The sequence below is a fragment of the Gopherus evgoodei genome, chromosome 2 (genome assembly GCF_007399415.2).
Source record: "Gopherus evgoodei ecotype Sinaloan lineage chromosome 2, rGopEvg1_v1.p, whole genome shotgun sequence".
Lineage (NCBI taxonomy): Eukaryota > Metazoa > Chordata > Testudines > Testudinidae > Gopherus > Gopherus evgoodei.
The window spans coordinates 275,792,061-275,819,419 of NC_044323.1; the positions used below are offsets into that span (position 1 = coordinate 275,792,061).

At 40.1% G+C, this 27,359-nt stretch overlaps 1 protein-coding gene across 1 annotated transcript in view; it reads left to right on the forward strand.

Annotated features, from left to right (window-relative positions):
* Positions 1–27,072, forward strand: part of FER1L6 (fer-1 like family member 6) — a 119,787-nt gene extending 92,715 nt beyond the window's left edge. Inside the window, exons 32-41 of the mRNA XM_030553793.1 lie at positions 1,007–1,151; positions 2,715–2,885; positions 5,796–5,956; positions 7,578–7,720; positions 12,209–12,297; positions 14,883–14,981; positions 17,234–17,475; positions 21,156–21,319; positions 22,282–22,382; positions 24,888–27,072. Coding sequence (XP_030409653.1) covers positions 1,007–1,151; positions 2,715–2,885; positions 5,796–5,956; positions 7,578–7,720; positions 12,209–12,297; positions 14,883–14,981; positions 17,234–17,475; positions 21,156–21,319; positions 22,282–22,382; positions 24,888–25,071 — 1,499 coding nt within the window. The 3' untranslated portion in view covers positions 25,072–27,072. The remainder of the gene's footprint in view (positions 1–1,006; positions 1,152–2,714; positions 2,886–5,795; positions 5,957–7,577; positions 7,721–12,208; positions 12,298–14,882; positions 14,982–17,233; positions 17,476–21,155; positions 21,320–22,281; positions 22,383–24,887) is intronic.
* The last annotated feature ends 287 nt before the right edge of the window (positions 27,073–27,359 follow it).

The window sequence follows — 27,359 nt, forward strand, 5'->3', positions numbered from 1 at the left end:
AGAGTAAGTGTACAGCTTCTGTTTCAGCCTTGAAATAATGGGGAATTTTTTTTTTGCAAATTAGTTTTTCTTTAGTTTCTACATAGTGTCGCATCTGAAAAGCCTCGTCCATGTGTTGGAATTCCATAATACGTAGCATATTACAGAGTAGAATCTGCAGCTCATAAGGACTTCTCATTGTAAATCCTAAAGATGCCAGTTGACTGCAGAGGAAATCTAGGGGCTGTTTTGAAAGCATCATAAAGAGAAAGGGACAAACAAAGCAGGAAGCATTCAGGAGAAGGAGAGAATGGAAGACTATACCTTTAAGAGAAAGCAAAGGGGTAGAAGTATGAATGATGAACTTGAAGGAACAAGTGGTAGAAATTAGGAAGGTCAAATGTTGAGGGAACATGGTGGGAAATGGAGAAGTCAGAAGAGAGAGAGGCAGCCATTAATGATCTAGTGAGAAAACAAGAGAGAAGCAGATAAGAAAATTAGTTTATATAAGGTATAAAAAACCTGGGCTTAGGGAGAGGAAATTAAATTAAAAGACAAAAGAGAAGAAGAGAAAGAAGACACTTTTTTCCTGTATTTAAATGCTTTCAGATCACATCCATCACAGATAATGGGCCAGTCAATGGAGCTATGACTTATACCAGCTGAGGATCTGGCCCATTGTTTATGCGAAATTCCCTTGAATCCCACACAGATTTGGACTTGAAAACCTCCAGCAAAGTCAGCTTCTTCCTTTGGCACTTTCTCTTCCTCTCACCTCACCCATTCCATTCTGATCAGCAACAGTGCCCAGGACCATTCTAGCTGCTCACTTCAGCTCTGCACTTGGGCCCTAAGCAATCTCCAAACATTCTTTCCCCAGTGGCTCTCTATATATTTTACTAGGCAGGACTAGCTTAGCATCTATGTTTCCAGAACGTCCTGTGCACCACTGGATAAACAGCTCTATTAGAAAACAACCACATTTAATTATTACCTTTAATGAAGCATTTGGATTTTGATGAAAGAGTCTTTTTTTTTAATCAGGCATATAATCTTAGCCCTGCTGATCCAGATGGCATGTCAGATCCCTATATCGTGCTCAGACTAGGCAAAACTGAAATTAAAGACCAGGCCAATTACATCCCCAAACAACTAAACCCAGTTTTTGGAAGGTGAGTGATAGTTTTATTTAAATGTTTGTGGTGATTTCTGCCTTAGGATTTTGCTACAGCTATTTCTGCTTGTTTTGAAGAGCAGAGTGCATTTATTATGCAATGATATGTGTGTGTTTGGATGTTTCATAATTAAAATCGCAAGAATTTGTGTCACATTATATGATTACAAATTATTCAATTTTTATGCTAGTCAAATACCTCCTGAAATTCAATCTGCAGAAGGCTTTTTATTTCACAACAAGAAACGAAGCAGCAAATGATCTTGTCAGCTCAGATTAATGAGGCGATTAGTTAGCTTAAAGTGAAATAGATACAGTGACAGTTAAACTTAATTTCCAAAATTTGTGGTGGTGTTTTTAAATCTGAGTATTACTATAAAACAATGTCAGACTTTTAGGACCAAACCAGACCCCAGTTTTCAAAGGTAGCCTTTGATTTTGGGCCAGTCAATTTTTGAATGCCTTACTTTAGACACAGAGGGCCAGATTTTCAAAAGAGCTCAGGGCTAGATTTTCAAGTGCTCCGCACCCTCAGTTGGGGCCAGATTTGAAAATCTAGCAACTTTAGTCTACTCTGCAGAGGTGCTTAGCACCACCAACTCCTATTGACTACATCTGGTATCTGACACTTTCTTGACTTCAGAGGTATCTAAAATTGGGCACCCAAAAGTCTAAGCAGGTAAAAGTAGAGATCACTTTTGAAAAAGTAGATCAGAATTTGTAATCAGCTATAAAATGTTACATTTTTTCACTTGTTACATGTGTTTACTGTGCTGAACGTGAAAAAGTATTCCTAAATTATTGACTCATCAGAGATATTTACATGAGAAACCACATATATCCAGATAGGCGAATAATAATTATTTATATTCACAGTTAAAGTAAAACAAGTGATAACAATAAGTATATGGGTTTTTTTTTTACAACATATGGGCAGATACTTAGCTAGAGGTCAATGGAGTTGTGATTATTTACACCAGCTGAGGATGTCCCTGTGTGTGTCAATGTGGGTAAATTTTACAACCCATGATTTTCCCCAGGGAATCCCTTTACCCTAAAAGAGACCACCTTTTCTTACATGGAAACAGGAGGGATCTAGTATTAATCAAGATGGAATTATCAAAATGTAGTTTTGAGATCAGGATTTGGAGCTTTTGGAATGAACCACGAAAGGTTCAAATGGTCAGTTCAGTTTGTAACCAGAGTTTATCTGAACTTAGCCACTTTTCTTTGGTCTGGGAATTGGGCAAGAAATCTCATGGAAACGGGCTCTCTCTTCAGAGTTTTAGCACTTCCTGTTTCAGGTACAAGAATACAATCCGTTCAGAAAAAAAATGCAGATGCATAACCTCAGTTGGAACTGATTAGGTAGGACACTATACTCCTTTTATTTGGCATGTTTTCAGTATGTTCAGGTATTCAGTAAAAATACGTAATAGAAGAAACTATTCATCTCTGCGAGCATACTGTGCACTTGTAGCATCCTCTATACCTTTTATGGCTGATACTTTTAGCTTTAAAAATTATTTGTCTTACAAAATCATATCAATTTTTGCCTTAGATCATTTGAAATTCAGGCTACTTTCCCTAAGGAATCTGTGCTCTCCATCCTGATCTATGACCACGATATGGTTGGAGCAGATGACCTCATTGGAGAAACTAATATTGATTTGGAAAATCGTTTCTACAGTAGGCACCGGGCTACCTGTGGTCTACAAAGTCAATATGAAAAGTAAGATCCTCTTCAGACACTTGGTTTGTGCATACACGAGAAATGAGTGACCTGCAGAGAAGCTTCTTGATGAAAACTGATGTAGCCAAATATTGTGCTTTTTTCAGCCTTTGAGTTTTGTAGATTTTGTTCAACTGAATTGTGTCACAAGGCTCAGAAGTAGAAATTGAGAATTTTTAAAACCAACATCCCTACATACTCACAATTAGTTCCAGATGGCAAACTGTCTGTATTTAAGTGTCTTTGTTTGATAAACATAAATTGGAGATTTTACTGACTCAAAGGGTGAAGAAAAAGCTCTGTCTGAGATGGCTGTGCAATAGTGGGAAGGCCAAATTCTGCTCTCAGTTACACTTGTGAAAATCCAAAGTAACTGCCTTGAAGCCACTGGAGTGTCTCTGGATTTTCATGTGTCAGTGAGAACAGAATTTAGCAGTAGGTTCTGGAGATAGTGGGTAGTATAGGTGTGTCACACAGGAGTATTGATCAGAGACTGAACTTTATTTTCTGGCCCCAGTCATCTGCTCTGGGCCAGGATTTAAAGTATAATATTCCTGTCCCATGTGTAGGGGCTTGTTTACACAGTAGGGTAATGTACCCTACAGGGACATGATTTCTAAAGTGCACTAGTGTGTTGGGCATTAATTAGTCCATGTAGACCTTGCTGGTGCACTTTAATTCAGTGCTGTTTAAAACTGTACTATGTTAAAGGGTACTAGGGCACCTTTAGTATGCACCAGCAGGGTCTACACATAGATGCTGGAACTAGGGGTGCTGCCACACCCCCTGGCTTGAAGTGTTTTCCATCATATCCAGGGTTTACAGTTTGGTTCAATGGCTCTCAGCACCCGCACTATACAATTTGTTCCAGCACCTCGGGTCTATCTATATCAGTTAATGCACACCAATATTAATATACTTTAGAAACCACACCCCTGTAGACTCCATTACCCCACTGCATAGGCAGGCCCAGGGTTTCAGTGTCCATTGATGCCAATGATTACTGTCATAAAGGTTGTGATCGCAGATTGATTGGTTTCTAGTTTCAGCCACCTGAAAAGAGAAATTCTCATTGGCTTTAGCTTGGTCTATGTCTGTATTTAATTTATCTCTGCAGCCACATGCCAGTGCTTCCCTATGTCTAGTCCTCTGTGAATTTTGCCTTTTCCCCCCTTACAACGATAAGAAGTGTGAAATGTTTGGTCTGCATTAACACTGCCAACCAGATTTACAGCTAGTTTCAATTGATTTTAATGGATTTACACCAGCTGAGGATCTAGCCCTTGATGTGCCTGATTGCAGTACTTCAACTGATATGTTAAAAATATGGGGAGTGATTTTAAACTGCATAATACATTGGTAAGCAGAGTTCTTGACATTTTACCTTATTATTGCAGCTTGACTCCCCATAGACCATTTTTTCTGTTGCCTATTCAGTTTTTTTTATAACCAGAAGTGCCCCCAGCTGCCTTGTTATTATAGCAGTCACCTTGTGTAGTGCTTAGAATTTGTTATTTTGTTCTTAATAATGGAGTCTCAAATACAGCATCTGAAATTAACTAATCAAAATAAACTGGAATACTGCTTGGCTGCATAACTTCTACGACCTCTAAAAACTGAGAGGCAACTGATTCCCTGCTGTGTCGCACCTGTGTGACTCCATTTAAATCAATTGAATTACACCAGGGAAAATCCACTGTCACAGAGTAGTGACTCAAGCCCTAGTACTAATCATTGTGACAATCCTAGTATTTCAATATACTTATAGAGATATAGCGCACAATTTAAAAAAGTGTCTAAGTCCCATTTTCAAAAGTTATTTAGGAGCCAAAGGGTACATCTGCACTTGGAGCTGGAAATGTAAATTCCAGCTCTAGAAGACATACATGCACTAGCTCTGATCAAGCTAGCATACTAAAAATATGTGTCACCATGGTAGTGCAAGTGATGGGAGGGACTGGTCTCCTGAGTACATGCCTAGGATCTTGGACAGGATGGTATATGGGGCAGCTAGCCCCTCTTGCCGATCACACTAGTGCAGCTACACTTTTGTTTTTAGTATGCTAGATTGATCAGAGAGAGCACTGGTCTATTTCCTTAAACTGGGAATTATACTTCTAGCTCAAAATGTAGACGTAACCTAAGGACCACATGTGTTAAAAATAGCAGTGTAGACAGGGGGTAGAATGGGTAGCAGAATGGGGGGCAGGGAATCTGGGCAGGTTTGTACTCAGGCAGCTAGCTCGAGCTGCCGCCCATGCTGCCCTCAGCTACACTGCTATTTTTAGTGAGCTACCTTGAGCAGAGCTAGTGTGTGTCTGTGTACTCAACCTGGGAAGCACACTGCCAGCTGCAGTGTAAACATACCTGTAGTGTCATTGAAATTCGATTTTCCTCATAAGGCCAAATTCAAGGGGCTGGACTTGATGACTTCTCAATGTGTCTTTCAACCCTCTATTTCTATGACTCTAAAATTCCATGTCAAACTGCAGAAATCATCTGATGGCCTGATCCAATGCCCAATGAAGTTAGTGAAAAGACTTCCATTCACTTTAGTTAGTGTTGGACCAAGTCTCGAATGATCAAGGAGTAGTATTGGCCAGCCCTGCCCTGACTTCCTTGGCTGATGTGCTGTCAGACCTTGATAATGAGGGTATACAATGTGGGGAACATTTGCTGGGATGGCTCTAAGGGACTTAGAAAGGAGAAGCAGAGGACATGTCCAGCTCTGGCTTTGTTTCACTTGTGTAAAATTAATTCTGTTCACTTTCATCCAGTCAGGTTTAAGCTCCCTTACAGTAAATCCGTCTGCCAGGGTGTCTGTTGGATTGGCGCTCCTGAATAATGACAGCTTTTAACCGAACAGAAAACCTTCTCCATTCCTCACTTTGCTTTGCCCCCTTATTGCAGAGAAGGGTACAATGCCTGGCGAGATGCAATTCAGCCGACTGAGATCCTCAACAAGCTATGCAAGGACAACAAACTGCCTGGGCCCTACAAGCAACCTGGGCAGATACAAGTAGGAACCAAAGTATTCACTGGGAAGACAATCTTTAATGAAGACGAGAATGGTACTTATGCCATTTATTGTTATTTAGTCCTATTACAGTAGCCCCTAGAGGTCCCACCTTTGATTGGGGTCCTGTTGTGCTCGGCACTGAGCAAGCAGATAGCAAGAGACAGTCTCTGCCCTGACGAGTTCACCATCTAAATAGACAAGGCAGACAAAGAGCGGGAAGAGAAATAGGAGCACAGAGGTTAAGGGACTTGTATAAAGTCACACAGCTGGTCAATAGTCAATTCATGAACAGGACACAGGCCTCCTAATTCGCAGTCCAGTGCCTTATCCGCTAGATCAGGCTGCCTCTCTTCATTGTTACGCTTCTTGTTTATTATTAATTATTGTCACTATCATCATTAGTTCTGTGAGGGCATTGGTATAAATCCTACTCCCTGCAGTCCTATTGAGCCTGGGGATCCATGAGTCTAGAGGTCTTTGTAGGGCTTTGTTGCTTCCACCCGGGGAAGAGTCAAGTTCCAAGAGGGGAAGAGGGCCAAAACTACCAGGGGTTGGGTTTGTAGATGTGGGTGGTGAGGGGTGGGACAGAGCCACCAGTGGCTAGGTTGTGTCTCTGAGCGAAGGAAATGGTAAGGGGCAGATGACATGTATTAGGATGGATGCTTTGATTGAGTAGCCCAAGAGAGGGAAGCAGCACAAGGACTGTGCTTTCCCTCTTCGTCAGTGTCTAGTCTATTTTCAGTGTTTGATCTTCATCTTAGCTCATATACCTTGCTCCCATTTCTCCCGTGGGCAAGCAGACCAGGGAAGATAGGGCTTGGTGTGCTTCAGTATAAGGATAAGACCAAACTATGGCTGTTCCCCAAGGATGCATTAGGTAGAAGAGTTCTAGACAAACAAACGACTCCCAAGGGGCCTGGGCAGAGCAGGACTAGACCTGACTCTCTGTCTACCAACACGTGTGTACTAGGAGAAGTGGTTGCAATAGTTGCTTCCCAGCATTCCTGCCGCAGTGCCAGTGGAGCCGTTAAGCTTTTCAGAAGCACTGTGTCACTGGGGTACTGCAAGTTAGTCCTCCCTTTCCCCTGCTTAGCACAACACTGCCCAAGACAAGGCATAATTTTATCCGTGGATACCTTTGGCATCTTTCTGCTCCCTTCACGCAGCATGTGAATTTGGCACTCAAGGGGGTCTTCCTTGCTGCCATCACAAGGCAAAAATAAGACTAATGTACAATCCCTAGCACCTATTTACTGACACTTCCTGGCAGCTCGAGGAAATGCCAAATCCCTTGTTCTTTGATTGGCTGCAATTTTTTAAAGAAAAAGACATAATTATTTAGAAGAAGAAGAAACCAAGCTAGCAAATCTTTACCATCCTACTGTTAGATACAGCACTAAAATAGGCGCGTTTAATTTTGTCACAATTCATGGTATTTTGTAATTAGGTTCCTTCTCAGCACTAAACTTTCTGTTACTCCTGTGGGTGCTCTTATCTAAAGGAATAAATGTGTTTTATTGCATCTCTGTTCTTCCTTGGGATGCATTAAATGCTGCTCTAAACTCGAGCAGATTTTTAACACGTGTCTTTCACAACTGACAGGCCATATTACTCAGAGGCTTAATCTGCTAATTCTGCTCTGGTTGTTCTTTTTTTATTACTCTTTCCTATAGAAGAGCCAGTTGAATCCTATGAACAACTTGCCCTAAAGGTTTTACGATCCTGGGATGAAATCCCAGGGGTTGGATGTAAGCTGGTTCCAGAACACATTGAGACCCGGCCTCTCTATCACAAGGATAAACCAGGCATGGAACAGGTAGATAAGCCTACAGTGAAAGCATGAAACATGGGAGAGGTTTTCCATTTCTCCTACCACTGTTGTTTCTGTTACTATCAGAGCTAAAAGGGAGATCTCACAAGTGCTCCCGTTTCCATTATAGTTTGCACAAAATAATAAGTGCAAAGTTCAAAATTGTCAAATGTACATATGTACAGTGAGGCACCTAAATTCATATTTAGGCACCTCAGCAAGAGTGGTTTGATTTAAATGCAAAGATTTGGGGGTTTCTTGTAAATTTAATGTTAAATCTGCATTTCATTGCATTTTAATGACTGTTGCTTTCCCTCTCCTGCTATCTGCAAAGTTCTTGTAGGGGTGGTCTCAGCGTTAACTTCACCATACAATTTTGTTTTTAGGAAATCTAATCAAGAGTCCTTTTGCTCATATTTGAAAATAACTACTTAGGAATTTGGTTGCAGTAAAATATTTAAGCACATGTTTAAGTCATACTGACTTCATGAAGACACATTGAAACTAATGGAATTTCAGCATCTGCTAAAATGAATATATATAATATAGGGCTGTGGATTAATCATAGTTAACTCACACGATTAAAAAAATTCATCTAAATTAAAAAAAATAATCACAATTAATCACAGTTTTAATCACATTGTTAAACAATAGAATACCAATTGAAATTTGTTAAATATTGTGGATGTTTTTCTACATTTTCATATATATTGTATTCTGTGTTGTAATTGAAATCAAAGTGTATATTATGTTTTATTACAAATATTTGCACTGTAAAAATAATAAACAAAAAATAGTATTTTTCAATTCACCTCGTTCAAGTACGGAAGTGCAATGTCTTTGTCATGAAAGTGCAACTTACAACAGTTGATTTTTTTTGTTACATAACTGCAGTCAAACAAAACAATGTAAAACTTTAGAGCCTACAAGTCCACTCAGTCCTACTTCTTGTTCAGCCAATTGCTAGGACAAACAAGTTTGTTTACTTTTACAGGAGAAAATGCTGTCCTTTTCTTATTTACAGTGTCACCAGAAAGTGAGAACAGGCATTTGCGTGGCACTTTTGTAACTGGCATTGCAAGGTATTCACATGCCAGATATTTTAAACATTTGTATGCCCCTTCATGCTTTGGCCACAGTTCCAGAGGACATGCTTCCATGCCAATGACACTTGTTAAAAAAATAATGTGTTAATTAAATTTGTGACTGAACTCCTTGGGGTAAATTGTATGTCTGTTTTACCCACATTCTGCCATATATTTTGTGTTATAGTAGTCTTGGATGATGACCCAGTATATGTTGTTCATTTTAAGAACACTTTCTCTGCAAATCTGACAAAACACCAAAAAGGTACCAATGTGAGATTTCTAAAGATAGCTACATCACTCGACCCAAGGTTTAAGAATTTGAAGTGCCTTCCAAAATCTGAGAGGGACAAGGTGTGGAGCATGCTTTCAGAAGTCTTCAAAGAGCAACACTCTGATGCGGAAACTACAGTACCCAAACCACCAAAAAAGAAAATCAACCTTCTGCTGGTGGCATCTGACTCAGATAATGAAAATGAACATGTGTCGATCCGCACTGCTTTGGATTGTTATCAAGCAGAACCTGTCATCAGCATGGATGCATGTCCTCTGGAATGGTGGTTGAAGCATGAAGGGACATATGAATCTTTAGTGCCTGGCATGTAAATATCTTGCGACACTGGCTATAACAATGCCATGACAATGCCTGTTCTCGCTTTCAGGTGACATTGTAAACAAGAAGCGGGCAGCATTATCTCCTGCAAATGTAAACAAACTTGTTTGTCTGAGCAATTGGCTGAACAAGAAGTAGGACTGAGGGGACTTGTAGGCTCTGTCTTTGTTTCACTTTGTTTCCCAAATAAAGAAATTGCACTACAGTACTTGTATTGGGTAAATTGACAAATGCTATTTCTTTTGTTTTTTTACAGTGCAAATACTTGTAATCAAAAATAAATATAAAGTAAGCACTGTACACTTTTTATTCTGTGTTGTAATTGAAATCAATATATTTGAAAATGTAGAAAACATCAAAAAATATTTAAATAAATAGTATTCTATTATTATTTAACAATGCAATTAATCACAAATTAATTTTTTTAATTGCTTGGCAGTCCTAATATATATGCATATATTTCATTGGGAAAATATATTTAACTATTCAGTATATGTTCTGATTCCTGTCCAGACCATCTATGGAGAGGAATCAGAATTTCTCAACAGATGTGTCTGGATAAGTATTATTGTTATAGTGTGAACAGCTAATGGTGATTCTTCTTTGTCTTTCAGCTTTGAGGGCTTAGAGTCTGCCCTCATTATTGTGCAGTTCTGATAATGTGTAGCACAATGATAGTGATGAAAATTCTAGATAATCACTGATTTGTTACAGGATGTTCTTATTTGTGATGGCCAAACTGAGAACAACTCAGAATCTGAGTTCAGTTCAGTTAAGGATCCAAATAATTATCCAACCCTCCTGAGTTTCCAAAATTGGGCTGGAAGTCACATAAGAAAAGGCTTTCTTGAAAGATTTCAATTGGTACCACTTCTGGCCTGAGTTGAAAATACCATGAGAAACACCTGTCTTCTTCTTTGAGTGCTTTTTCATGTTGATTCCAATCACGTGTGCATGTGCCATGTCCATGGTCATCAGAAACGTTTTCACTTAGCAGCTTCTGTTGAGTCAGCTCTCGAGCCCCCTGGAGTGGTGCCTTCATGGCACTCAATATATGACCCTGCCAACCCAACCCCACCTTCAGTTCCTTCTTTCTGCCCGTGATGGCCATTGGAACTGCGTTCACTTGCCTAGCAAGGGCTTCCCTTAGTTGGTATACATAGTGGATATAGTGTTCAGGTTAGTGTGCAGGGTCCTCCCCATCCCTTACCTCCCCTCAGCTCCCGAGCATGCCTCAGGGCCAAGGGTTTAAACCTCGCAGGACCTGCGGGAAGCCCATGCCAACGGGCGACCCCCACAATGTATGTCTGGGGGAAGAGCACCAAACAGACAGGTGCAAAATCTGCAGGTCTTTCCACCCTACGATGAAGAAAGCCTCATACTGGTGCACGAGAGCAGAGGCTTCACTGACTGAATGTCCAGCATGCACTAGCATTCTACATCGAGCACACTAAGCCTTTCATGAAATCAAACCAACTATTCATGGCAGTAGCAGACCAGATGAAAGGGCTCCTGGTCTCTTCCTAATGTATTTCTTCCTGGATCACGGACTACATCTGCACATGCTATGAGCTGGCTAAGGTACCAGCCCTGGATATTACAGCACACTCCACAAGGGTGCAAGCCTCATCAGCTGCTTTCCTGGCCCAGATCTCCATTCAAGAGATCTGCAGAGCTGCAACCTGGTCATCAGTGCATACGTTTACCACTCACAGTATTGTCACCCAGCATGCCAGAGATGATGCAGCATTTGTCAGAGCGGTTCTCCAATCAGAGATTCCTTAACTCGGACCCCACCTTCGGAGGAGAGCTTGGAAGTCATCTGATTGGAATCGACATGAACAAGCACTTAAAGAAAAAAAGGTTACTCACCTTCTCATAAATGTTGTTCTTCGAAATGTGTTGTTTGCGTCCATTCCAATACCCACCCTCCTTCCCCTCTGTCGGAGTAGCTGACAAGAAGTAACTGAAGGCAGGTCGGGTCAGCAGGGTCATATAGTGAGCACCATGAAGGCACCACTCCAGGGGGCTCCACAGCTGACCCAACTGGAGCTGCTAAAGGAAGAACTTTCCAATGACTGTGCATGCAACACACGTGCATCTGATTGGAATGGACATGAACAATACATCTCAAAGAACAACAGTTACAAAAAGGCATTTCACCATGTCCTGTGCTGCTAGGAACCCAAGAATGCAAAGCAAGTGAAAATGTTAAACTTCTGAACATCCTACAGCAGCATCAAGTTTGAGTTTGGCTATAGAAATAGAAACATGGTTCTGGTTTAGCTCTCAGATAAACATCTGGCTCTGTATAAACACATGTAATAAAATAAATAGAAATAGAAGTGAAGCAGTATCAGCAGGGAGGTTTATGAACTGTCCATATGAGTTACAGGACAATCACAAGACTGGGGTTTGGAGCAACCGTCTTCTATTGCAGGTTACAGCACACCGTGCAGGATGAGAGGCAGACAGCAGTGATGCACCAGGCCCCAACACAGATGAATAACTTTAGTGTAGGGAGGGGAAGTCCAAAGAACCAACCACAAAATCCTAAAATATAGGTAGGCGCTGCTCTGGGACCACTGGCTGAAATGTTGATGTGATCACATACCACTGATATAGATTCTGTATATGAAAAATACGCAGAGCAGCCACAAACGCTGTAATGACCTGGTTGGTATTTCTAGAAGAAAATTTGCTCATGAAGCCTTTTGAACTTAGCCCTAAATTTTAGTGCTATTTAAAATTCTCACTAAAGATGGGTAACAATATTGCTTATTTCTTTTCTTAAAGGGTCGTGTGCAGATGTGGGTGGACATGTTTCCTAAAGATATGCCTCTGCCAGGACCACCTGTTGATATTTCACCAAGGAAACCCAAAGGGTAATTCAGGGTGCATTTCTGTTGTGCTGTCAATGTACTGGCATCATCCTGCAAATACTGAATCTTTCAAAAGGGCTTGTCTACATGATCCCACAGTGTGGAAGATCGGGGTGTGAGTTTACCCCCACACTGAAGTGTGCTGTAACTGCCGCATGCACACCCTGCAAGCGTAAACTAAAAAGGATCTCATTGGTGTTAACATAGTCTCAATTCAAACAGGACTGCGTTAATGCAAACTAGGGACCTTTCGGTTCATGCTAGCAGAGTCTGTATGCACAACACTTAAGCGCATGCTGCAGTTCACACCCCAGTAGGTCTGCACTGTGAGGCTATCTAAATAAGACCCAATGTCTGGTAAGAAATGTAGTTGCAAAATATTATTTAAACTGAGAAACAATGCCATAGATTCATAGATTTTAAAGCCAGAAAGGACCATTATGATCATCTAGTCTGAGCTCCTTCATAATACATATAACCCCCACACCTCTTGAGTGTGGTGTTTTGTCTGCTCTTGTGGCACCAAGACCACTTAGAGATTAATGAGTCTGCTACAGCCTTAGCTAGGGGCCATGTGGCTTTTAGCTCATGCAGTCACAGCTCATACACTAAGTTCCTGAGATCCCAGGTCAATCCCACAAACCGATGACTGGGGCCTGTTGGTGTTACAACTGGGGGCTTGTCTGGGATTTCAACTGGGAAGTCTTTGAAGCTCAGGATGCACTTCCTCAGCTAGGGAAGTATGTAACTCGCATACCTGCTCGGTGTGGAGTTCTGTCCCTTCTAGTGGCACCAAGACCCACTTAGAGATTAATGAGTCTGCTACAGCCATAGCTAAGGGTTTTTAGCACGTACAATAGAGGCTCATAGACTAAGCTCCAGAGGTCACAGGTTTGATCCTGCCCACCAACGACTGGGGTCTGTCGGTGTTACACACAAGACTTAGAACCTTACCGGTAATTTCTGCATCAACCCATAACTTCTGTTTGAGCTCTAGCATATCTTTTATAAAAGCATCCAATCTTGATTTAAAGACTTCATGTGATTCATTCAACAATGGTAAAAAGACTAGAGTGCAAGGGGCAGCTGCAGTGAGTCTTAAAGTTATCTCACCACTGAACTCTAACTCCAAAGTTATAATTTAGTCTCTGTCACTTTAGCTCTCTCACATACATAAAGTACTTGACCGTTGGTCAAGATCTTCCCTCTCATATTATTGTACCTGAGGGATTTTCACTACTTCGGGCAAGAATGAGGTCATGAAACACAAAAGGAGGCTGCAGAGAGAGATTTGTTTGGAATAGTAAGTGTCTCAGTAATTTCAGGCAGATATATATCCTACTCTGACATTGCACTAAATGAGTCAATCTAGTGGTTAGTGTCTGATAGATAATAAATGACAAATTACTATGAGAATTCATGGTTCATCCCAAATGCACCTTAATTTTAATAAGGGCTTTGTCAGGTAATCTTCATGTCTGTAACCCAGACGCAATGTGTGCATTATTTATGTTCAAAAAAGGACGATGCTATAAAAAATAACACTTTGCTCCTGTCTGTGCCGAATTAAGGAAAGTCCATAATTTGACCAGAAAGGAGACTGTCTAACAAGTGATTTCTTTATACAAGGATTTTCTGTGAGGCTATTTATCAGCTGTGAATTTTTCAGACAAGAAAGATTTGCACCTAATAATATTTGCAAAAACAAAATGTTGCTGCCATGCAGCACTCTAGAGAAACATAGACAAACGTTGTTGAAATGTTAATCATCAGAGGGTTTAGATTTCTGCAAGAGACCTTGGCTTTGGAAGATGCTGTTCGCCAATTCGCCTGAAGAAAGGTACACAAAAATGGTGCAAGACAAGCAGGTAGATATGCATGTTGCTAAGGCTTCAAACACCTACAAGCATACATGTGCATTCAAAGTGAAAAGAGCACAGTGGAGTCCATTCCCATTCCTGGATGCTGCTATAAAATGTCTCTCCTGGAGGTTACCTTTATCCATGCTCCCTAAAGGTGTTTTGCAACAGCATTTTCCCTCCTTTTTCATGTACTAGATTACATTCAATATCATGTACTGTCAACAACAAAATTTCTGAAAAGGAGACCCCCCCCACCCTGTCTGCCTAAATGGGTTTTGCCCTCATTGGCAAGTTACTCAGTATTTTGTGGATGCTCAGATGATGTCGCTCAGTCCAGTCTAGGCCTGTTTCATTGCAGTATTTTTGTGATCAGAATTAAAAAATAACATAGGCAAACAACCAGCAAGGAATTTTCCCCTGTTCTGAGGCTGCTGGCAACACCTACTGTCACTTTGCATTCCCATGAGCTAAGAGAAGAGCCCCTAATCCTATTATATCACAAGAGACTCCAATAGACACAAGGAGTCTGATTCTGATCCAATTCTTCAAACTAGTTTTACATCAACATAACACACTTTATGTTATGGAAATTGCTACTGATTCAGACCAATGTCTGATTAGACTCAGGCCCTATGTGTACTCAGGAAGGATGAAGACAAATTAACTGGAAGGCCTTTTGCTACCGTGAATTGAAATATACAAAATGCTGGTTTCTTTCTTTTTCAGTTATGAATTGAGAGTAATCATCTGGAATACAGAAGATGTAATTTTAGAGGATGAGAATATCTTCACAGGACAAAAATCAAGTGACATCTATGTAAAAGGGTGCGTTCATCTGGATATCACTTTTTGCATCTCTTCATTTATTCCTTGAGAGGACAATTAATATCTGATTCAAGCTATCCATCAAAGACCAGAGTCACAGATCATATGGGGTTATATTAACAAGGCTGTTATCCTTGTGAGACATTTCTGGGATCTTGATAATTTGTTGTGACTGTGTGCCAAAAATAGCCAGCCATTCTGGAAACTAGTTAGTCCTCTTTCACCTTTAAATATAGACTCATTAAGCCTAATTCACTACTCACACAGAGTAAAATCAGGAGTAGCGCCATTCACTTGGTGTGAGTAGAGAATAAAGTCCAAAACTTTAATGCCTACAGCATTTTAAACCTGAAGGGCTTATAGCATAGTTGCTGGAACTAGGGAGTACTGGGGGTGCTGCCGCACCCCGGGGCTTTAAGTGGTTTTCATCATATACAGGGTTTACATTTTGCTTCGAAGGGTCTCAGAACCCCCACTATAAAAATTGTTCCAGCACCCCTAGCTTTTAGGGATACAGAGTAGTGTTACATAATGAGTTGAGAGAAATTATAAACAGCTTAGTGAAGTTAGTAATAAAAAAATTGAGAAATATCATAGGAGATTCCTGTGGGAAATCCATTCTAACCAGATATTTGTTGACTGGAGTATGTGTGTGAGTGAATGGCAGGGAAGAGTGTGTGTGAAGAATTTTTCATTAGCATTTTATAGCTTATCTTTCCTGTTGCTATTACACTGCTGCAAAATTACAAAATTACTCAGGATGGTTAAGTCCAAAGCAGACTGTGAAGAGTTACAAAGGGACTCACAAAACTGAGTGACTGGGCAACAAAATGGCAGATGAAATTCAGTATTGATAATGCAAAGTAATGCACATTGGAAAACATCATTTCAATTGTACAGACAAAATGGTGGGGCCTAAATTAGCTGTTCCACTCAAGAAAGAGATCTTGGAGTCATTGTAGATGGTTCTCAGAAAACATCCACTCAGAGTGCAGCAGCTAACAGAATGTTAGGAACCATTAGTAAAGGGATAGATAATAAGACAATATATAATAAAGAAAGTGAATAGGGAAGTGTTATATACTCCTTTACATAACATAAGAACCAGGTGTCACCCAATGAAATTAATAGGCAGCAGATTTAAAACAACACACAGTCAACCTGTAGAACTTATTGCCAGGAGATATTGTGAACGCCAAAGCTATAACTTGGTTCAAAAATAACTTGATAAGATCATGGAGGATAGGTCTATCAATGGTTATTAGTCAAGATGGTCAGGGATGCAACCCCATGCTCTGGGTGTTCCAACCTCTACTGCCGGAAGCAGGGCTGGATGGGGCATGGATCACTCAAACATTGCCTTGTTCTGTTCATTCCTTCTGAAGCAGTTGGCATTGCTACTGTTGGAAGACAGGATACCAGGCTAGACGGACCATTGGTCTGACCCAGTATGACCGCTCTTATGTCCTTAATGCCATCTTTGAGACTGTCCCTATTTTTGAATCACCTTTTTATAATATTGTCACTCATGAGTACTGGTTAACTTTTTTGGATGTTGTGCAAATTTTTAAATATTGATTAGAAATTATAGCCAATCATCTGCAGAACTAAAAACTACGTAGAAACATTCATAAATGAATGGGAACCTCCAAAATATATGTATTTTTAGAGAAACACAATATGGATTTTTGTAATATTCCTTTGCACGTGATACATTGTTTATGATACATCAAAAAAACCGAGAACAAACCAGAAAAAAATTTGGTGAAATGAGTCAGCCAGGCTTACACCTGACATCCTTCTCTCTAGAGCACTTGCAGATACAAATAATTTTGGTTCTAACATCAAGTACCTAAATCAGCATCTGAGACTGTCAGGAAATCTACCAGCTAAGGCACAAAATCTACTCGTATACCTTTTATCATGGTGATTGATAATGAAAACACTCATGTTAGTTTGCCTGCCCATAAAAATATTTTTAATGATTAGCCAGTGGTGAATGGGAAATTAGAATTGTGCAAGTCTCTCCTAAACAGAACTCACATTATCCCTCTAAACTTTTGATAGTGATTTTCAGTCACTGGAAGCCCGAGCCACATTTGAATGGTGCTTTAGATATTAGCCACCACCTAAGCCTTCCAGTTCCTTTGCTAACATTGATTATGAAAGAAAGGATTGATAACTAAAAATTATTGTAATTGAATTTGAATACCCTATTAACCTTACTGTATTCACCTGTGTGCATGCTATAGGTGGTTAAAGGGACTGGAAGATGACAAACAGGAGACAGATGTGCATTACAACTCCTTGACTGGAGAAGGGAACTTCAACTGGCGCTTTGTGTTTCCATTCCACTACCTCCCAGCTGAGAAACAAATGGTGGTCAGTAAGAAAGAAAGCATATTTTCCTTGGAAAAGACAGAACGCAAAATGCCAGCAGTGCTGGTACTCCAGGTTTGGGACTTTGAAAGACTTTCTTCTGATGATTTCTTGGGTAAGCAAACAGTGAAGCCAACTGAACTTCAGCTAAAATCTTCATAGATCTTTATGTTGTAAAAAAGTGTTGAAGGAGATATCTAAGGAACAATTATCAGTTGCCTTCCATGAATCCACGTAACGGCTAGAATGCCTAACACATATATGGTTTTGGCTACACAAATGGATGGGTCTGAGTGGCATAGTTTTGGAGGCTGTTTAAAAGTTGTCTCACTCCGCCCCCATGTTTAAATGATGGTCGCATTTTTCTATAACGTCAGGCATTACTTAATATGTACCAAAGTCTAGAAATAGTCCATGAAAAGTGTATATTTAGGCCAATCAGTATCTCCCTGACAATGCAGGATTTTAATCTTATTTGCCAGGAGTATGTACTCAAGTGCTTTGTACAGTTGAGAATAAAATTGCTGTGGTGGCTGAGTTTCCACTACACCCATTCAAAGATTATTCCAAACTAACACAGGTGGCTGTTAGGAAATCCCTGATATTCTTCCCAAAGTATCTTTTACTCCAGTTCATTCCATTACTCCTTAAACCACCCAAAACAATTCCTCTCTATGCTTCAAATATTGTATTCCTCTCTCCTTTGCCCTATAAATATCATTTAGACAAATATACTTTTTCTCCCTCCTCTGTCTTACTTATCTATATATCTCTGTCTCATCTACATATTTATATTGTTCTAGTTACTGTAGTAGGTAGCCATCTAATACAGGAGCTTCAAACTTTTGCATGGTGTCAGTATAGTGCCAATCTATTAAAAAAGGGAATAAGGACAGCCCGGGAAATTACAGGCCAGGCAGCTTAACTTCAGTACCTGGAAAAATAATGGAGCAAATAACCAAGCAATTAATTTACAAACACCTAGATGATAATAAGGTGATAAGTAACAGTCAAAATGGATTTGTCAATAGCAAATAATGCCAAACCAACCTAATAGTTTTCTTTGACAGGGTAACAAGCTTTGGGAATGGGGGGAAGCAATAGATGTGGTATATCTTGACTTTAGTAAGGCTTTTGATACTGTCTGGCATGACCTTCTCATAAACAAACTAGGGAAATGTAGCGAAGATAAAGCTATTATAAGGTGGGTGCACAACTGGTTGAAAACTGTTCCCAGAGAGTAGTTATCAGTGGTTCACAAGCAAGCTGGAAGGACATAATGAATGGGGTCCCGCAGGGATCAGTTCTGGGTCGAGTTCTGTTCAATGTCATCACCAGTGTTTTAGATAATGGCATGGAAAGTACACTTATAAAGTTTGTGGATGATTCCAAGCTGGGAGGGGTTGCAAGTGCTTTGGAGGATAGGATTAAAATTCAAAATGATCTGGACAAACTGGAGAAATGGTCTGAAGTAAATAGGATAAAATTCAAAAAGGACAAATGCAAAGTAGTTCATTCAGGAAGCAACAATAAATCACACACACATAAAACAGGAAATGACTGCCTAGGAAAGAATATTGCCAAAAGGGATCTTGTGAACAAGCTAAATATAAGTCAACAGTGTAACACTGTTGCAAAAAAAAAACAACTGAACATCATTCAGGGTTGTATTAGCAGGAGTGTTGTAAGCAAGACATGAGAAATCATTCTTCCATTCTACTCTGCACTGATAAGGTCTCAGCTGGAGTATTGTGTTCAGTTCTGGGTGCCATATTTCAAGAAAGAGGCGGACAAATACGAGAAAGTCCAGAGGAGAGCAACAAAAATGATTAAGGTCTAGAAAATATGACCTATGAGGGAAGATTGAAAAAATTCGATTTATTTAGTTTGGAGAAGAGAAGACTGAGGGAGGCTATGATAACAGTTTTGAAGTACATAAAACACGTGTCAGGGATGGTCTAGATAATACTTAATCCTACCATGAATGCAGGGGAATGGACTAGATGACCTCTCAAGGTTCCCTACCGCCTTACAATTCTATGATTCTGTGAAAAGACTGTTACAAAGAGGAGGGTGAAAATTGCAGTAAGGGAGGTTTAGGTTGAACTTTAGGAAAACCTTCCTATCTGTCAGGGTGAAAGCACTGGAATAAATTGCCTAAGGAGATTGTGATATCTCCATCTTTGGAGGTTTTAAAGAAGAGGTTAGACAAACACCTTTCAGGAATGGTCTCGTTATTACATAGTCCTGCCTTGACTACAGGGAACTGAACTACATGACATGTTGAGGTCCCTTCCAGTCCTACACTTCCATGATTCTGTGGTTCTGCTCCAGCCTCAGGAGATTAGGTTGTAGATTCATGGGGTTTTGGTTTGGTGGATGTGTGTGAGAGAAATGATGCTTACGAAGGGCTAGTGCAAGCTGGTCTATGTTGCACTGTGTTCTAAAGGTAGCAAGGCATTCTTCTTGTATTATTGCTCTTTTTTGTGTGTGTGTCTAAAATGTGGTACCTCAAATAAATAAAGACCTGAGGTGAAATCCTAGCCCCATTGAAATCCATCACAAAACTCTCATTCACTTCACTAGGGATAGGATTTCACCTCCTGCCATGAAGCGCTTTCAATTTAAATGTGACATGATACACATGAAAGGGACTGAACTGGGCAGAAAAAAAGGAGGGATGGAGAAAGTAAAGGGTGTTTTGGAAGCTTTCTAGCTCCATGAGTCAATGGGAAGTGGATCATCCCCATCAGTCCTGCATCCAGCTGGGAAGATGGGAGGACCATGCACATTTAGTCCTTTTAATCTCCCCCTTGTAAATTATTTTCTTCACTTCCTTAATCATTTTTATTTTTCTTCCATGAATTCCTTTTGATGTGTTAACATCTTTCTGGTATTGAGATGCCCTGAACTGCATGAGTATTGCACACCATCTGCGTTAGACTGCTTGGCTTTCCACCTCAAACTTATGCATTAGGACAGCTTTCTCTAGCCATGGTGGCCACAGTTTTCAGAAACCTGATTTCAGGTGCCTCCATTTCTGAATGTCCAACTTGTGACACTAAAACAAGCCTAATTTTCACAATGTGCTGAGACCCTTACTTCACAGAATCAGGGCCTTTTAAAGTGTCTCAAGTCAGGCACCCAAAAAACTGATGCACCCCAGATGACTAATCACTTTTGAAAATCTTGCCCAGTCTTGCTGGATCCTGACAGGGTGTTGTTATCCTGCTCTCTCTGCGAACTCCGTAAGAAACTCAAGTTTGCTGTCTTCCTGTTCACTGCTCCATTTTATAACATACACAGATAGAAACAAAAATAAAACCTAGACAAATCAATAACAAATGTTCTACATCACCTTTCTTTGCCTGTCTTCATAAGGGAGTTAAAAATCCTCATTTATTATGGCAGATTGATCTGTCCAACTTCTGATGATATTTTTCAAAAGCCTTCATGGATCCTTCAGAGTTCACACTGTTGCTTTGCCAGTATCTTTGAGAACTACTGCTCAGATCCTTGGAAGAGGTATTGGGGTGTTTGCTGAGTAACAGTTTGGATAGCAACTCACTAGGTGTATTTAAATAAGAGCCATGTGTTTAGTAGCAAAGCAAACCATTAGGCACTCAGATACTACAGACATGGGGGCCATAAATGCAGATGATATTTAGCTACAAATATGATCTCAGAGTAGTTTACTGTTGTGTCCAAGCTGGGCTATGCATGAATTACTTGGTTGTTCTTTGATTGTGTTTACATCTGAAATGTCTAAGTAAGAGATGGTATATTTTTCTCCAGGCTCCCTTGAAATGAAACTGAATGAATTTCCTCGAGCAGCCAAGTCTGCCAAGAGTTGTGACATAGGCATGGTAAAAGCAACAAGTAAAGAAAACAAGATATCCATATTTCAGCAAAAGCGTGTCAGAGGATGGTGGCCTTTCATCAAAGCTGGGGAGCTCACTGTAAGCAAATCACTAATGACTAAGATGAGCAATCTAAGATTACTAGAAGTGCCTCTCTCACGTACAGATACTCTGATGATAGGCACCCTACAAAGAGACAGAAAAGTACTAATCTCACAGAGATCAGATGATCAGTAATATTATATATTGTAACTTCCATGTAGGACAACCTAACTTTACATGACTGGAGCTGTGGCTGTTATTAAAAAGAACATTAATAATTCAAGTAACATAACTTCATGAGAACAGGGCTGCCCAGAGAGCGGGGGCAAGTGGGGCAATTTGCCCCAGGCCCCGGACCCCACAAGGGCCCTGTAAGCCCTGGCTGAGAATCTCTTCCCTGGCTACTCACCCGGCAGCGGTCTGGGTCTTCGGCGGCAGGCCCTTCACTCGCTCTGGGTCTTCGATGGCACTTCGGTGGCGGGCCCTTCACTCGCTCCAGGTCTTCAGTGGCATTTCGGTGGCGGGTCCTTCAGTGCTGCCGAAGACATGGAGCGAGTGAAGGACCAGCCGCCACTGCAGACTCAGAGCGCTGCCCGGTGAGTACAAGCACCGCAGTGGATGGTGCCTTTTTTTATGTCCACTCCCCTGCTTTGCCCCAGGTCCCCGGAATCCTCTGGGCAGCCCTGCATGAGACGGTTCAGTAGACATGATTTTTATCAGTATTAACATTTGGGCGGGGGGTGACCCTTATCAAACTACATTGTTATAGGCTCTTCATAATAAAAAGGAAGGTAAATTAAGAATTGCTTCTCAGGGTTTGTGGTTGTCAATTCTTGAATGTAACTAGCATAGTATTAATGAATATAGTTATTTATTATTCAGTTAACTAATCTAAAACTAGGCATATCTATTTTTGTGAATGTCTCCTGGGTGCTAACTGGTTAATGGATGGTTATTGTTTAATAAATCTGGATTAAATATTTGAACAGACATTAATCAAAATTTTCTCTCTGATGTAGGGCAAAGTGGAAGCTGAATTCCATTTAGTCACTGCAGAGGAAGCTGAGAAGAGTCCAGTAGGGAAAGCTCGGAAGGAACCTGAGCCTCTGGAGAAACCCAAGTGAGTAGGAACATATTCACTAAGTGGGATAAGGAAGCTGCTATAGTGATTAGAGCAAGGAATTTAGCAGGAGTGCTCCTTGTGTCTGTTTCTATCTCTGGTACTGTCTTTTTATGTAACTCCAGCAGAATCTCAGATATAAAATCCCAGATATAAAAATGTGGAGTAATGATATTTACCTAGAGTATCTGAGAGGAATATTGTTAGGCTTAAATAATTAATATTTGCCAGTGCTTCCCAATTGTTATGTTAATCGATACCTGTCATTGATAACCTACACATCTTGGGGGGGTTGCTTCTCAATATTAGATTCTTCGTCTACACATGAAGGAATCCACAAATCTGATTTGTGTGTGTCTGTCTGGTACTTGTATGCATAAATTAGACACATGCCAATGACTGTGAGCAGTTGACTTTGGAAATCTGGCCATATGGGAATGGTGCAATCTTATCACATCTATATTCACTTATTGAATTTCACAGCCAAAGAATGAAGCTACCTATTTTTCAACATAAGACGGTGTAAGGTTTTTTAAAGTCCTTTCACAAAGCAAAAGGTCCAGAATGAACATTTTATCTAACCAAATTCCACCACACTGGAAAAATATCCAGTTGAGGTTTTTGTATCAGAAAAACATTCATGTAATCAGTTTAGGTTTATGCAGTTAATTCTGTTACAGCGATGAGCTGTGGAAAGACAAGGAATGTGAAATGAGATTCCCTACTACAAAAGATTTTTAAAATCTTATTCCAAGTGGTAATTTTAACCAGTGCAGAATTTCACTCTCTCCCTCAAAAAGATGTTCAACTGAGCTTCCAGATTTTCTGATCTTCTAGCAGGATGGCATTTGTGGGTGACTATGAGATTACTTACAAGACTTCAACAGCTTTATGAAAAAATATGCAGACAACACTCATTACAATATAGCATTTCAATTGTATTTCCCCTATTGTAACATCTCCACAACCTTGGGGTATACTTGGTATAGAATCAATAAGCAATATCTCAAAAGAACATATTCTGTTACCTCAAATTATGCCAAATAATATTTTGCTCTCTGAATAGTCCCATTATACACAACTGACAGACACCGGCACAGTTCATTCCGGATGTAAGGCCTTTAAAATTAGAGAGGCACAATGTCTTTCACAGATCCCCGGCATGCAGTGGGGAGATGGCTGCTACACTGTCTCTTGGTTGCGTATGACTTGCACTTTTCTCTGCAGTCAATCAGCTTTGCTGGCCAGCATGAAGAGGATCAGGGCCATGATCCTTCCTTTTTTGATAAGTGTGCTCTAGTGGTGGGGCAGGAAGAAGCATCCCTGCACTCAGAAGAATTTTGGATTGCAGCTCTGGTTGCCCCCTCCATAGTGGAAAGGATCCTTGTACCTTTCCCACCTCTGTGCACCTTGGCAAAAAACAACCACAATCTGGCCTTCGGGGTTTGGTGGCCAGAGATTCCCAAATAATGTTTGGTCCAGATCCAGATTTTAAAACTGTATGTGAGTGGATTCCATTCTGCGGCTTCCCAGCACTCTGCCAGGACTGACCTATATGTGCCATATGTGTTTGAAAAGTTTAGCAATGTGACTATAACCAGGAAAGCAAATTATTTGTAGTGGCTGCTCACTAGGATTCTCATCCTAAAGCTATTGATATCAATGGGAGTCTTTCCACTGGGCTTTGGGCCAGGCCCAAGAAGCACAGGACCTCTAAACTTCACATTTAAAGCTTGTTGTAGGTTAATATGTAAATTAGGACCCCCTAAGATTTGTCTTAATTTGCATAGCTATGAAATGCAAAATATACAGTTCATTCTTCACAGTGGCACGTGGGGTGTGTGTTAAGAGATGTGGAGGTTAAAAACAGAAGAATGGACATACTGGGTCAGACCAATGATCCGTCAACCCCAGTATTCCATCTTCCCACAGAGACCAGTGCCAGATGCTTTAGAGGGAATAAACAGAACAGGGCAATAATTGAATGATTCATTCCCTGTTGTCCATCCCAACTCCTGGCAGTCAGAGGTCTAAGGACACCCAGAGCATGGGCTTGTGTCCCTGACCATTTTAGCTAATAGCCATTGACAGACCTGTCCTCCATGAACTTATCTAATTCCTTTTTAAACCCTGTTATACTTTTGGCCTTTACACCATCCCCTGGCAACAAGTTCCACAGGTTGTCTGTGTGTTATGTGAAGAAAAACCTTCTGCCTGTTAATTTCATTGGGTGACTCCTGGTTCTTGTGTTATGTCAAGAGGTAAATAATGCATCCTCCTATTCACTTTCTCTGCACCATTCATGATGGACTGTTGAGTGATCCAAAGGCACTTTTAGCACTTTCAGAAGTGCTCTGAGTATTAAGAAATTTTAGTGATTCCAAGGTGTTAAAAGGTCCTTTTGTAAGTGATATTTTTTACACAGCATGAGTTTTGTAATGTAATATCTTTTGGAAATGTCTAGATCTTGCCTTACTAATCTTTTTTCTCTTTTCTTCCCTTCAGCCGTCCAGACACTTCCTTCTCCTGGTTTGTAAATCCTTTCAAGTGTTTGTATCACCTCATCTGGAGAAATTACAAGAAGTACATCATCATTGCGCTGATTCTGATTATTCTGATCATCTTCTTGGTTCTTTTCATTTACACTTTGCCTGGTGCAATCAGTCGTAAGATTGTTGTAGGATCTTAGACAATTACATCTCTCCTTGTAACTAATCATACACAAGTACTGCAGTTAAAAATAAAAACTTGACTTCACAGTTAATGAACCTGAAACACATTCTGCCAATTATAAAGATAGACATAACCATTCATTTCAGGAAAATGAAACTGACTCAAAATATTTTAACACTCTACTTCTTTGGCTGCTTATTCAGAAGCAACTACGATGTGCATTATCATTAAGGAACTGACAGAACTTTATTAATTATTTTAAAGTTTGATTCTGTGTCCGTTATTAAATGTGAAAATACATTCTTTGATATTGCACAAAAACTGTGTTATAGATAGTAAATATTAATTAATATTATATCAAATGACCAAATATTGAGAGAGAAATTTTATCCATAAACATGAGAACTAGGAATTACGCCCTGTGTGTTCTTTGCATAATGTTGTAACTGATGATTTTAATGTTTTTTCATGATTTTATATTGATGTACATGATTTTTAAAGATAGTTTGTTCATGCAGATCAAAGGTGAAATTCTCTCCTTTGTTGTCATATACACATTTTTAAATATCTAAAATAATTGTATTATGCTCCAAAATCTCAAGATATTGCCCTCATGTAAATAACCAAAGCGGGAGAGAGGAATGAGGAGATATAGGAAAAGGAGAAAAAAAATCTATTTTCAGATGTGGTTTGAAAACTGATGGAGAGTTAGTGATGGAGAGAGATGCAGGAAAGACTGTCCACTAGAGAGAAAGGGCTCTTGCATAAGTATGGGAACTTTGTATTGAGAAGAGGATTTGCTCTATCTGCCAGATGAACAGAGAGAATGAGAAAAGAAACAAAGAGAAGATGCAGGCTGGAACAAATCATGGGGGATTTAAAAAACAAGGGGTAAAATCCTGGCCCCACTGAAGTCCCAGTCCAAAACACAGAACATTTTATACATTTTCATACAGGAGGAGGTCAGACTAGAATGGTCTAATGTTCCCTTCTTGCCTTTAATCCATGAATATAAATAATTAACAGCCATAAAAATCCCCATGGGCTGATAGTTAGTTAGACAGACATGTAGTAGATCTGACCTTGCAGATAATTCATTCCACCTTTCTAAAGCCGTAGAAGTAAGAATTAGAATGTAAACTCTCTGGTTAAGGGACTAGCTATTCTTGTGTTTCAGGAAAGCACCTAGCATGTTTTTGGATGCTTTAACATAGTTATACAAATGAATCATCTGGATGCAGTGTTGCCACACTGTTGAGATTGAATGGGCAAAGAGCCTGAAATGTGCTCTCCTCTCTTCAAGGTAAGTTGATCCTTCTGTGTGAGGATATGAAGCACATTAACAAGACAGTGTGGGAAAAGCTTGCATTGTCACTGCTGGTGCTTGGCCTGCTCTGTGGCTCTACAGAGGACATTGGTTCTCCGGGGCTGTCCATCTGGCAAGCACTGAAGTCATTTTAAAAAATGAAGATAAATCAAACTGCCAAATAGCAAACATTTTGCGTTTAAAAGGGATTAAACTCCATGAACATGATGACAACAAGATTTAGTGTTTCTTGTGGCTTTCACATTCTAAGTATGTTGTAAACATTAACAAGCTAACTTTAAGTGTGTGAGCAGGCCTGTTAAAATTAAATGTGTGCTTAGGTGCTCTGCTGGACTGGGGCCTTCCCATGGTGTATTTTACCTTTGTCATTTTAATATGACAAAGAAATAGATGGAGTTTGCGCTAGTTAGTCATTAACAGGATAAGGAAGTGATGCTGCCAGATGCTAGACACCCTCAGTATCCACTGACCACAATGGGAGTTGAGGACATTCTGCATCATCTTTAAAAGGCCCTAACCCAGTATGGTACATGCTTGCTTGGCATTTTTAATGTATTCCTCTGATGCTGCTAGTTTTTATTTTACTGTGTACTTAACTCTGTATTATACTGATGGGCAAATCCTGTTTCTCCTAATAAGCCTTGCTGTGTCTATGAACCTTTGAATTATGCTGATTTAACTGAGCTAATTTTGTTATGCATAAATAAAATTATTTTAATAAAAAAGCTCAGATGAACAGTTTCTACTGTCTTATAATAGTTTGGAAGGCAACATACTGATTCTTTAAGCAGAACCTTCTGTTTAAATATCGGACAATAGGTCTGATCCTTCAAGGTGCTAAGTGCCCACCTCCCTTGATTTTAAGACTAGAGTATGATTTTGATTATGTGCTGACATGGGGGAGTAAGAATTCTTCTGGCACCCATGTACTGGCTACCAGGCCCTGGGTCTAGGTATATAGCAATGAGCAGGTGCTA